This window comes from Pongo pygmaeus, chromosome 5 (assembly GCF_028885625.2).
Source record: "Pongo pygmaeus isolate AG05252 chromosome 5, NHGRI_mPonPyg2-v2.0_pri, whole genome shotgun sequence".
Taxonomy (NCBI): domain Eukaryota; kingdom Metazoa; phylum Chordata; class Mammalia; order Primates; family Hominidae; genus Pongo; species Pongo pygmaeus.
The window spans coordinates 99,267,955-99,280,087 of record NC_072378.2 but is presented as its reverse complement, the minus strand read 5'-3'; the positions used below and the strand labels follow the sequence as shown (position 1 = coordinate 99,280,087).

Below are 12,133 nucleotides of genomic sequence, written 5' to 3'. Positions count from 1 at the left end.
TCGCTCTTTAAATATTAAACTTCTTTTCAGCTGTAGAAATGGGCAGATTACATTAATACTACATGACTGGTTTAGGTAATTGCATTAAGCAGTTGAGATGAACCCCAGCTCAGGTTCCCAGAAGAATGCTTACAGCTGTGTAGATTTCACATCTGATGTTAGTATTTGCTTATGGAAACAAAACTCCCTCTACCTCCCGCTTCCCCATACATGGAATAAAAAGGTCATATATAATGCAAGACTGAAAATGGGCAAATAAGCATTTTTGTGAGTCCCACCCAGAAATAGGTATTATTAAAAAGTAGAACAGAAAACTTTGGAGAGAGTAAAAAAAAAAATCAGTGGTTGAAAGGGGTTGAGGAGAAGAAGGGGTGAATAGGCAAAGCACAGAGAATTTTTTAGGGCAATAAAACTACTCTGTATGATACTATAATGCTGAATCCATGTCATTCTGCATCTGTCCAAATCCATAGAATGTACACTGCCAAGAGTGAACCCTGATGTAAACTAGGAACTTTAGGTGATAATGATGTGACAGTGCAGGTTCATCAGTTACAACAAATGAACCATTCTGGTGGGGGATGTTGATAATGGAGGCTATGCATGTGTTGGGGTAGGGGGGATATGGAAAATTCCCATTAACATATGTTCAGTTTTGCTGTGAACCTAAAACCTGCTTGAAAAAAAAATTTTTTTTTTTAAAGTGGGCCAGTGTCCTCTGAAAGGCTCATGAGATTTCTCACTCTAATAGTCTTTTAAATGTCATGAAGTGTTCTACAAATATTTAGAGAATATAGGAATTCCTGGTGAAATAATGTAGTTGAATATTGGTTTATTTTTTGTGAAATAGATGACTGACAATCCCATGTTCTTTTCTAAACCAATACATTTGGCTCATAATTTTAATATTGATGGGATGCCATTTTTAACAAGGTTAAAGAGAAGACAAAATACTATATCCTGCTGAATTTATTAAGCTCGTGCTCCTGGTATACAATAGACATGAATTATGTGGGTTTTATGAAGTATGAGTTTGCTGTATCTTTTTTTTTAAGTAAGAAAGTAAGTGGTGGTATGTTTGGGATCTGAAACTCCATCTGAGTATAATATTATGACCTGTTTCAGTAACAATTTGATTATTATTTAATACTTTAAAAAAAATGGTGATACACGCTGGGCACATGTATGGCTCATGCCTGTAATCCCAGCACTTTGGGAGGCTAAGGTGGGAAGATTGCTTGAGACCAGTTCTTCAGGACGAGCATGGACAACATAGCATGACCCTCTCTCTATTTATTTTTGTTTGTTTTTTTAAGAGGTAATACAGTTCTCTAAAGTGACAGTCATGTTTCTAAGAAATTTGCATTTTCAAAAATAAGCACTAAAAATAGTTGTTTCAGTGTATACAAGGGGCTAGGTTCAAAAAGATAATGACATTTTAAAAACAACCTATTTTTACCTATAGGGTTTTTAATTTGGGGTTCCTCATCGGAACTACAAAACACAGTAAAATTATTAAAGTGACTATTTTCTCAGTTTTCCCAAAGATGTCACATAACTAGTATCCTTCCAGATACACAGGGAGAAGTTAATTGCATGCAGTCGGTACCTAGGATGTTAGGGCATAATTTTTTAAGGAATCATTTGAGAAGGACGGCTACAAACCATGACTAAAAAAGCTATAAATCCAAACACAAAACACATGCAGCAATTGATCACATACAGCTTTTACTTAAGAGTAATGGCTTTGCTATTCATATCACCACTGGCATTTTTGTTAGTGTCTTAAACTACTATCACACTTATAAATTGCATCATCTTTATTATAACAGACAGTAGATAATGTTTTAAGTATGCGAATTCTGAAGCTAGACTGCCCGGGTTTGAATCTTCCCTCAACACTAACCAGCAGTATACCTCAGTTTCATCTTTGAAATGCTTCAATTCTAAAATGGGGACAGTTATCAGAGGTGACAATTTAAGGGAGGTACGCTCTCAAACTCTCCAACTCTAAATGCAAAGTAAGTTCACTTCCCCCTTGCCTATGGGAAGAAAGGGAAGAACCAGTGTTCCCCACTTTTGGTTTAACCAAGGCAATTCACAAATACACCTTTGGGAAAAGAAAGACACCAATTTAATATTACTTCACAACAAACCCACTATTGGTTGTTTTCAATTTTCTCCTGTGATAAACAAAGCTGTATCTTTGTATACTTGCTCTTTTATTTTGTAGGTGAAATTTTTTTGGAATTTCTTGGCCAAAGTATAAATTTTGATTACTGTTGTAAAACTGCCCTCAAGAAAGCTTGTACAAAGGGTATAGTTGACAATAGTGCCCATAATTCCATATTTAACTTTGTTTATAGTTCAGTTTTGTTTTGCCATAATGAAGTTTTTAATGTCATTGTTGCCAGGTCATTAGTCTTTTCTGTTTTTAGCCTTTGGGGTCATGCTTTGAAAGTCTTTGCTCTCCAAGATTCTAAATATATTCACCTAAAATTTGCTGGCACTTTGAGTTTTTTTATGTTTATGATTTAATATCCATGAACTCAGTTTTTTTGTTTGTTTTTTGAAACAGTCTCACTCTGTCACCTAGTCTGGAGTGCAGTTGCATGATCTCAGCTCACTGCAACCTCCGCCTCCCGGGTTCAAACATTTCTCCTGCCTCAGCCTCCTGAGTAGCTTGGACTACAGGCAAGCGCCACCATGCCCAGCTAATTTTTGTATTTTTAGTAGAGACGAGGTTTCACCATGTTGGCCAGGCTGGTCTCGAACTCCTGACTTTAAGTGATCCTGCCGCCTCGGCTCCCAAAGTGCTGGGATTACAGGCATGAGCCATCACACCCGGCCTTGAACTCAGTTTTTAAAAAGATAGTTATAGGATCTCTAAGTGTTGAAGTCATTTTTATGCTGGAAAAATTTGAGGTAATATCTTAAGTTTTTTTTTTTAAAGTTCTTAGACAAGTTGTTTTGTTGTTTCTGTTGTTTTGTTTTTGCTTTGTTGGTATTTCAGCCAGTTTTGTCTTAGAAGACCTGAGGTGCATACAAAACCGATCAGTCCTACTCAATCAGCTACTTTTTGAGGACTCAGATTATAGGCTTAAAGGTAAACTACAGAGATGTACAAGAGCTTTAAAAACTTTAAAGTGCCGGAAGTGTGCTCTCAATGTTCTTTGCACTCTAGGTCTATATTATCTTTTTATGTAAAGGATGACAGTGTTAGTATTATAGAAGTGATAAGTAGAGTAAATTAAATTGCTTTTATTTTTTATTAGTTTTGATTTATTTCCCAAGGTGAGATAAATCCCTTTTAATAAAATAACCTAGCCTGGAAGCTCTGTGTTTACCTTTTTGACTATGCGGACCACTTTTTTGTAGGTGTGGGGAAAATTTTAGGAGAACAAAAGAAATGATAATAAAAATTTTGTGTACTTTGTCTTTATTGTCGTAGCAACTTTGTCGTCTTACTTATACCATACTTAAAAACACCGTGAAGTTCATTCCTTATTGTATTTGGTTCTGTGTTTATAAAGGAAGAAGAGAATTTTTAATATGATCTAAAATGTTTGCACTGCCAGATTGAGAAAACCTTTGTTATCTCTGAAAACAAAATGATCAAAATAGTTCTTCAGTAGAAGCTATAAGTTGCTTTTTATTAAAACATACAGGCCAGGCGCGGTGGCTCGTGCCTGTAATCCCAGCACTTTGGGAGGTCCGGGCAGGTGGATCACCTGAAGTCAGGAGTTCGAGACCAGCCTGGCCAACATGGTGAAACCCCATCTCTACTAAAAACACCAAAAATTAGCCGGACGTAGTGGTGGACGCCTGTAATCCCAGCTCCTCAGGAGGCTGAGACAGGAGAATCATTTGAACCGGGGAGGCGGAGGTTGCAGTGAGCCGAGATTATGCCATTGCACTCCAGCCTGGGCAACAAGAGCAAAACTCTGTCTCAAAATAAATACATACATACATACATACGTACCTGCATTAATGTCAAATAATTGAGACTGATTCAGACATTCCTGTTTTAAACTAGAATTGTAAACTCTCAGTTGACAGCTTCTTAGTAAACACATGCACAACAAGTATATTTAGTGTCTAAACGTTTTCCTGAGATATTACAGTTATCATAAATTTAAGGCTTGGCCGGGTGTGGTGGCTCATGCTTGTAATCCCAGCACTTTGGGAGGCCAAGGAGGTGGATCACCTGAGGTTAGGAGTTCAAGACCAGCCTGGCCAACATGGTGAAACCCCATCTCTACTAAAAATATAAAATTAGCCAGGCATGGTGGCATGCACCTGTAATCCCAGTTACTCAGGAGGCTGAGACAGAAGGATTGCTTGAACCCAGGAAGCGGAGGTTGCAGTGCCAAGATCGTGCCACTGCACTCCAGCCTGGGCAACAGACTGAGACTCTGTCTCAAAGAAAAAAAAAAAAATTAAGGCCTAAAGTCTCTGCTGTTTACTATGTATCAGTTCCTTATACTCCAGTCATAAATAAGAAATTAGGTGTAAACAGTTATAGTGGTTCATATAGTGCCTGATACACAAAGGGCATTGATAAATCAATTTAAATTGTTACATTTTGTAAATGTACTACTTAGTAAAATTTAAGATTTGCACTTTTATTTTAAGTAAAACACTTAAATAGCTCTTAGAAATGTTATTCTGGCTGAGTGCGGGGCCTCACTCCTGTAATCCCAGTGCTTTGGGAGGCCGAGGCAGGCAGATCACTTGAGGTCAGGAGTCCAGCCTGGCCGACGTGATGAAACCCCATCTCTACTAAAAATACAAAAAATTAGGAAAATTAGGCATGGTGGCGCATGCTTGTAATCCTAACTACTCGGGAGACTGAGGCACGAGAATCACTTGTACCTGGGAGGCGGAGGTTGCAGTGGAGCCGAGATGACACCACTGCACTCCAGCCTGGGAGACAGAGCAAGACTCCATCTCAAAAAAAAAAAAAAAAGTTATTCTGTTTTCTAGTTAAATTATCTTATCTGTTTGATAGCATAATTTTTAATATTTTCTCACAGACTTACATGTAAACGAACAGACTCTTGCCACTTGTGTGAAGTGGCTATTTAACCATGAAATAAACTCTTTTTATTGCCACTGCCCTGTGGGTATGTTCTTTCTGGCAGTGCTGTCCATATTTGGTGGCTATGCATGGAGAGCCAGGTGGTGCTGAAAAGCATCGCACAGTGAAGCGTGGATATATCTTGGTTTGACATTTGTCATCCCTTACTGCTGAAGGGAGGGGGAAAATCTGTTTTTCCATATGTTTATGCTTTATTTTGCCTGCAGTTTTGTCCAGATGGTCTTATGAACATTGTTTACTTTGGGATGCCATCCCAGATGTTTTGAAAACTGTTGGATAAATGTGGCACACAGATACATAAATCATTTGCATATTATGGTTTTTAAAATGTTATGTCTTTGCAAGATTAAATATAATTTTCTAGGAGTATTTTCCCAAGTGAATAGTGTGTCTGTGTATATATGTATTTTTTAATGTGTTTTAAAACAGGCCCAGTAGGCGTCATGTATATATATTTCATAAGTATATAAAACATATATAGTTATTATCTATAGGTTATTTCCTCCAGCCATTCTGTTTTCATGTTAATAAGCTAAAAAATATTGTGCCAACATTTATTAAGAATGTTAAGTCTGCTTCATGTTTTGCAAGAAGCCAAAAAAAAAAAGAAGATATTTTTGAGGAGTCATATTTGTTTAGGGTTGCATATACCCAAATCTGTAAGAATCTTGACCTACTGTCTTTTATAATTCTTCTCATTGTACATAAATCACTGAAAAGAATTTAGGTGGTAAAATGACAATGAATTTATAATCAGAAGATTATCATTGTGACCTTGGGCATATCACTTAACCTGTTGGAGACTGAGTTTTGTAAATGTAAAATCAGAGTTAACAGCCTGAAAAAATTGAGTAATGCTTGGATTTAATTTCTCTCTCATCTTAAATCTCTCAAAAATCACAATGAAACCACCTTTTGGCAACAGCAATAATGAGAGTCTGAACCCATCCTATTCTAGGTTCTATTTACAGTCTCAGATATAAACAAGAAGCAGACTGTTCTGTCTGTAAACCCAGCCAGCATCCATATCAGGGTTCCTCTTGTTTGTGTAGTGCTTCTTAAATACTGACTGGCTTTTTTCATTTGCTTTTTATATTCATTTGAAAACTACCTGGCCTCTTTCCCCTTTTCCTTTTTTCCATGCCTGGTGTTTGTACTTCAGTAACCCACTTCATTGATTGTGCTGGCCTTTGCCCCCAAGCTCTAGTGTGGGGTTTATTATTTATTATAATATTTGGAGGACAGGAGAAGAGACCTATCTTGCTAGTTCTTTTCTGCTTTACCTCAGGATTCTGGAGTTGGGAGTTAAAAACAGCTCCTTAATATCTGAACAGATTCCAATAACAACCAATAACATTTAAAGAATAAAAAAAACAGGAATAAGGGGGGAAAACCAGTTAATAGGGTTTATAAAAACTATTGTAGCACGGATAAAAGTTGTTAGAACTTAAAGAAAACTTTTTTCCATGAAATAGGTTTGCTTAATGAAAGAAACATCTTCTGCTGGGTGTGGTGGCTCACACCTGTAATCCCAGCACTTCCTGCTCCTTAGAACAGGGCCACTCCCACTAGGGTTCATCTCCTTTAATGTTGTTTACAGAAGTGGGGCAGGTGTCATAATTTATTTCCTCTTAGGAGCTTGTCAGAGACGTAAGAAGCTAACCTACTAGTTCTGCTGTTTAATCTTGCAAATTTTTATGTGTTTTGAATTTTTATTATGAACAATCCCCCCAGTGCTGTACCCCTTTGGCAGAAAGAGCAATAGTAAGAGATGTTCCCCTATTTCCATCAATCAGCCAAATATTTAAAAGTTAATTAGTAATGCAAGGCAGCATGTCAGTATTAGGTGAAAAAAACATGTAATTGTAAAGAACTATAAAATCTGAGGGCTGGCCGGCTACGGTGGCTCACACCTGTAATTCCAGCACTTTGGGAGCCCGAGGTGGGTGGATCACTTGAGGTCAGGAGTTTGAGACCAGCCTGGCCAACATGGTGAAACCTCTTCTCTACTAAAAGAAAAAAAAAATACAAAAATTAGCCGGGTGTGGTAATGGGTGCCTGTAATCTCAGCTTCTTGGGAGGCTGAGACACGAGAATCACTTGAACCTGGGAGGCGGAGGTTGCAGTGAGCTGAGATTGCACCACTGCACTTCAGCCTGGGCTACAAAGTGAGACGCTGTTTTTTAAAAAGAAAAAGTCTGAGGGCTGAAAGGAATTTAAAAGAACATCTAGTTAAAACTAAAGCATTTCAGAACTTGGGAATTTCTTGTCAAACTTCAAATTATCATAATTTTGATTCAGAGAGTAATCTGCTAAATACATGTAGTTAACCATGTCAGTAAATGTTAGGAATTGTTCTTTGTTTTCATATTAGTAAACATGAACTGATAATATAATTTTCTTTTTTTCTTTTGAGACAGAGTCTCACTCTGTCACCCAGACTGGAGTGCAGTGGCATGATCTCAGCTCACTGCAACCTCTGCCTCCCAGGTTCAAGCGATTCTCATGCCTTAACCTCCTGAGTAGTTGGGACTACAGGCACGCACGCACCACCACGCCCAGCTAATTTTTGTATTTTTAGTAGAGATGGGCTTTCACCATCTTGGCCAGGCTGATCTCGAACTCCTGACCTCAAGTGATCCACCTGCCTCAGCTTCCCAAAGTGCTGGGATCACAGGCCTGAGGCACCGTGGCCAGCCTAATATAATTTTCAAATCTGCATTAATTATACAAATCTGTAAGCACAAAACATACACTTATGTGTCATACACTTGGGTATTTTACTTTTTGTATTACAATGTGGTTCTATTTATTTTTTAAAAACTTTTAATATGAACATTTTCAAATTCACAGAAATGTTGCAAGAATAATACAAAAATTGCCACTATAGGATGGTGATTTTCCTAATTCTGTCATTTCTTCTATTAGCTGGCATTCTCTTATAAGGAAGTCTCTTCCCTACTTTTTCTCATTTAAAAAACCTGTTACCAATTCAGATTCATTCTGTGAATAATAATCTATTATACTACCCTTACTTATTTTTATGGTCAAATTATCTGAATTGAACGAGCCTGGTCAAAATCTCTGTGTATTTTGACTTATTCCCAATCACACGTTTTGAGCACTTCCTTACTCTCTGGCATGGCAAAATGTTATGGGTTCATTTTGCATGTTTGCTACCCTGGGTTAAGAATCAGCCTTTTCCCCTAGAAGTCCTTTTTCCTTTTCATGGGGAATGGTATTTAGAAGTTAGACCTTTTCTACTTGTTCTCGACTGTTCTTTTACATTTAGTTTTTTAATTCATCTGCAATTTATTCTGTAATACAGTGTGAGGTGCAGATCTGTATACTAAAGTTTAAATTAATTGCTCTAGCAATAAAATATAAAACCAAAGATAGTTGTGTTTATATTCTTCCCCTTCAGGAACACTGATTCAGGGAGATCATCTTATTTAAATTTAATTTTAAATAATGTATATAAATTATGTTAAGTGACATATATTTATCTTTACATCTTGTGTCAGTTATTTTTTCTCTAACTTGTAGGTGCATTTTCTAGAATCATGAAACTTCGTGAAGAAAAATGTGAAACAGATGAAATACAGAAGGGAGGAAAATGCAGACATTTATCTGTAAGAGGAATTACAAATTTAGGAAACACTTGCTTTTTTAATGCAGTCATGCAGGTAAGAGTCATCAGAAAGCTTTGTAATATGTAAAAGATTCTCTTAATTTATATAGTCATTGGCTCACCTGTAGACTGTCAGATGACTGCTAAATGTTCCTCTAGAAATTTCTCTGTTTTCCTTTTGTTTACTCTATCTTGGGCCATCACCATATGTATACATGTACCTTATTTTCACACAGGGCTTCTGAAAGGTCTTCGTGTATTTTACCGTGGCTCTATCGGTAATAGTGACCTTTACTAAATGTAAAATGTACTCAACTAAATCTTAATATTTTTTGAAATAGACATTTTTGCTATGCTAGATGAAATTTGACAGTATATTCCATAAAATCAGAGGCATATTTTAACTGAATCTGAAGACTTTAATTTTGTTTTCTTTTAGAACTTGGCACAGACTTACACTCTTACTGATCTGATGAATGAGATCAAAGAAAGTAGTACAAAACTCAAGATTTTTCCTTCCTCAGACTCTCAGCTGGTGAGTAATAACTGAATAACAGCTGTTTTCAGATGAGCCACTGATGTTACCAAAATCTCTTTTCCTAATTCGCAGATCAGTCAACTAAGATAGTAGTCAGGGGGCTTTAAAATAATTTAAAAGCATTCTGTGAAAATAATCAGATTTAAAATTTCTAAAATCATAACTTTAAGGTATATTATGGTTCCAATATGCCATGGATCAAATAATAAAAAGATATCAAGGCAGCTTTAAAATAAACATACTGGAAGAAACAAAAGAGGTGTGACTTCTATTGAGCAAAATGCCTATGGACCCCTGTTTTGTAGTTTCTGTTGACATTTGTTTAAATTTAGCATTTTTGTTCTTTAAAGGAAGATGAAATTTTAATAGTGAGCATCTAAAGGTTTTTTTTTTTTTTTGAGACAGAGTCTCGTTCTGTCGCCCAGGCTGGAGTGCAGTGGCGCAATCTCGGCTCACTGCAAGCTCCGCCTCCCGGCTTCACACCATTCTCCCGCCTCAGCCTCCTAGTAGCTGGGACTATAGGCGCCCGCCATGGCGCCCGGCTAATTTTTTTTTTGTATTTTTAGTAGAGACGGGGTTTCACCGTGTTAGCCAGGATGGTCTTGATCTCCTGACCTCGTGATCCACCCGCCTCAGCCTCCCAAAGTGCTGGGATTACAGGCGTGAGCCACTGCACCCGGCCGCATCTAAAGGTTTTTTGAAGCCTAGCCTGATGATAGATTTTTAAGCTAGTGAGAAAGATGAAAGAAAGAGCAGCCCTTGATATTCAGAAGCTGGCCTGGCACCCACAGTTAGGCCATGTTATTCAGATAATCCCACATGATAACAATCTGATACAAGGTTTCTCTAAGACTACGATGAAATAAGACAAAGCAAGGCCACTTCATGATTTTGTCTAAAACAAGGTCACTTTGCCATTTAGAAAATCTCAAACATCCTCCTTCAGCCAAAATGAGAAATGAATGACTGCTACTTTACTAGTTAGAGATCTATCCTCATTTTAGTCTCCCCCACCAACTGCCACAATATGTAAGATTTATTGAGATGTCCCATGATAGAATTACCCTCGCTTTCTGAGGGCATTCACTCTGGAGTAAACCTCTGCTTCCTGAAACCCACCTTCAGATTATTCAACCAGAGGCTAAATCCTGGGTAGGTTCTTTACAGCTCTCTCTTACTAGGACACCCTGTAGTTCCCCATGCTGTGTGATCTCCCTCACTGCCACAAGTAATAAACCCACCTAGTTTAACGATAGGTATGTTTCTGATGGACTTTGGCTGGGGGGTATTGATACTAGTAAGGATAATTCTAGTGAGAAATTGATCAGCCTGTGTGTGTGTGTGTGTAAGTTAGAGTATATGTATAGCTCATGATCTGACTTTTGAAAACAATTTTAAAAAGTTTTAAAAATGCTTAGCCCTCTAAAAATGCTTAGTAATCTTAGATTGTTTTTCCCAGTAGGCAGTTTTGAAAGACAGTACTGTTTTATATATATATATATATATAGCTTTGAAAGACAGTATTATTATATATATAACATACTGTTATATATATAATCTCCTTTTTTAAATATATAAATATTTACTATACATGTAAATGTTTACCATATATATATGTGTATATAGTCAAAAGGCAGCCTGTAAACATTTCTTGTTCAGCCCCTTAAAAATTTAATGATAGATTCCAATGCCCTATTCTAAATAAAGTGTAGTGAGATCCTTAAAACTACTAAAGGGAAGTTATTGCCTAGTCATTTAAAAAGACCTGTTAAATGTGATTTCCTGTTAAATGCAATTGGATGTTGAGTTTAAATATTTGACATGCAGAGCTGTGTCTCAGGATTACTATATGGCAATTAGATACTGTAGTTAATAACTTTAGATTTGTATCATTCTAACAGGGTAATTTTCAATCTTATGTCTTAGGTTTTTAGGGCATAAAGTTGACCTGAGCTGTGGCACTGTTCTTTGAGTTGGTTACTGCCCTTTGAATTGCCAGTTTATCTTTGTCTTTTGTCTATATACCGTTTTTTTTTATTTTTATTTTTTTACCTTATTGTGCTGGCTCAGAGCTCCAGTAACGTGTTGAATAGAGATGATGGGAGCAGTCAGCCTTGCCTTAATCCCAAAATTAGGGGAACAAACATTCAGCCTTCTCCCATTATTACATATGAAGGTACAATTTTCAGAGGTGTTCTTTATAAGGTTGAGGACATTCCCTTCTATTGCTGGTTTTCTGAAAGTTTTGTCGGAATGGATGTTGAATTTTGTCAAATGCTTTTCCCACATCTGTTGAGATGATCATATGGTTTTTCTTCTTTATTCTGTTAATGTGGTGAATTACACTGATTCCTTTTTCAAATGTTAAACCTATGCTGTATTCCTGTTACAAACCCCAGTTAGTTATGATATTATATGCTGCTGGATTCAATTTAATATTTATGTGCATATCAACAATGTGTGTGGAAAACTTTTTAATGAAAATATTCTTAAAAATGTATATCATGAGTGTATAGCTTGATGAATTTTCACAGCTAACACACTTGTGTAACTAATACCTTGCTCAAGTAACATTACCAGCATCTGGAAGGCCCCTTCAACTTCCCCGCCCCCATTCACTACTTCCCTAACCCACATGAGTAACCACCAACCTGGTTTCTAACAGGATAGATTAGTTTTGCCTGTTTTAATACTGCATATAAGTGGAATCTTACTATATACATTATTTTGCATTTGGCTTCTGTCAACATTATGTGTGAAATTCATCCTCCTTGTGTTTTCAGCAAACTTTTGTTTTCAAAGTTTAAGTGTATTTTTTATTTTTATTTTATTTATTTTTTGAGATGGAGTCTTGCTCTGTCAC

General features: G+C 36.8%; 1 protein-coding gene across 13 annotated transcripts in view; it reads left to right on the top strand.

Moving 5' to 3' along the window:
• Positions 1-12,133, top strand: part of USP45 (ubiquitin specific peptidase 45) — an 85,905-nt gene that overhangs the window by 18,603 nt on the left and 55,169 nt on the right. For all 13 annotated transcript variants that reach the window (XR_010126754.1, XR_010126756.1, XR_008503264.2 and 10 more), the window contains 2 exons: positions 8,648-8,787; positions 9,172-9,267. Coding sequence is in view for 9 of the 13 variants with exons in the window: in XM_054492515.2 (XP_054348490.1) it covers positions 8,648-8,787; positions 9,172-9,267 (236 nt within the window). In the remaining 4 variants the exon portion in view is untranslated. The remainder of the gene's footprint in view (positions 1-8,647; positions 8,788-9,171; positions 9,268-12,133) is intronic.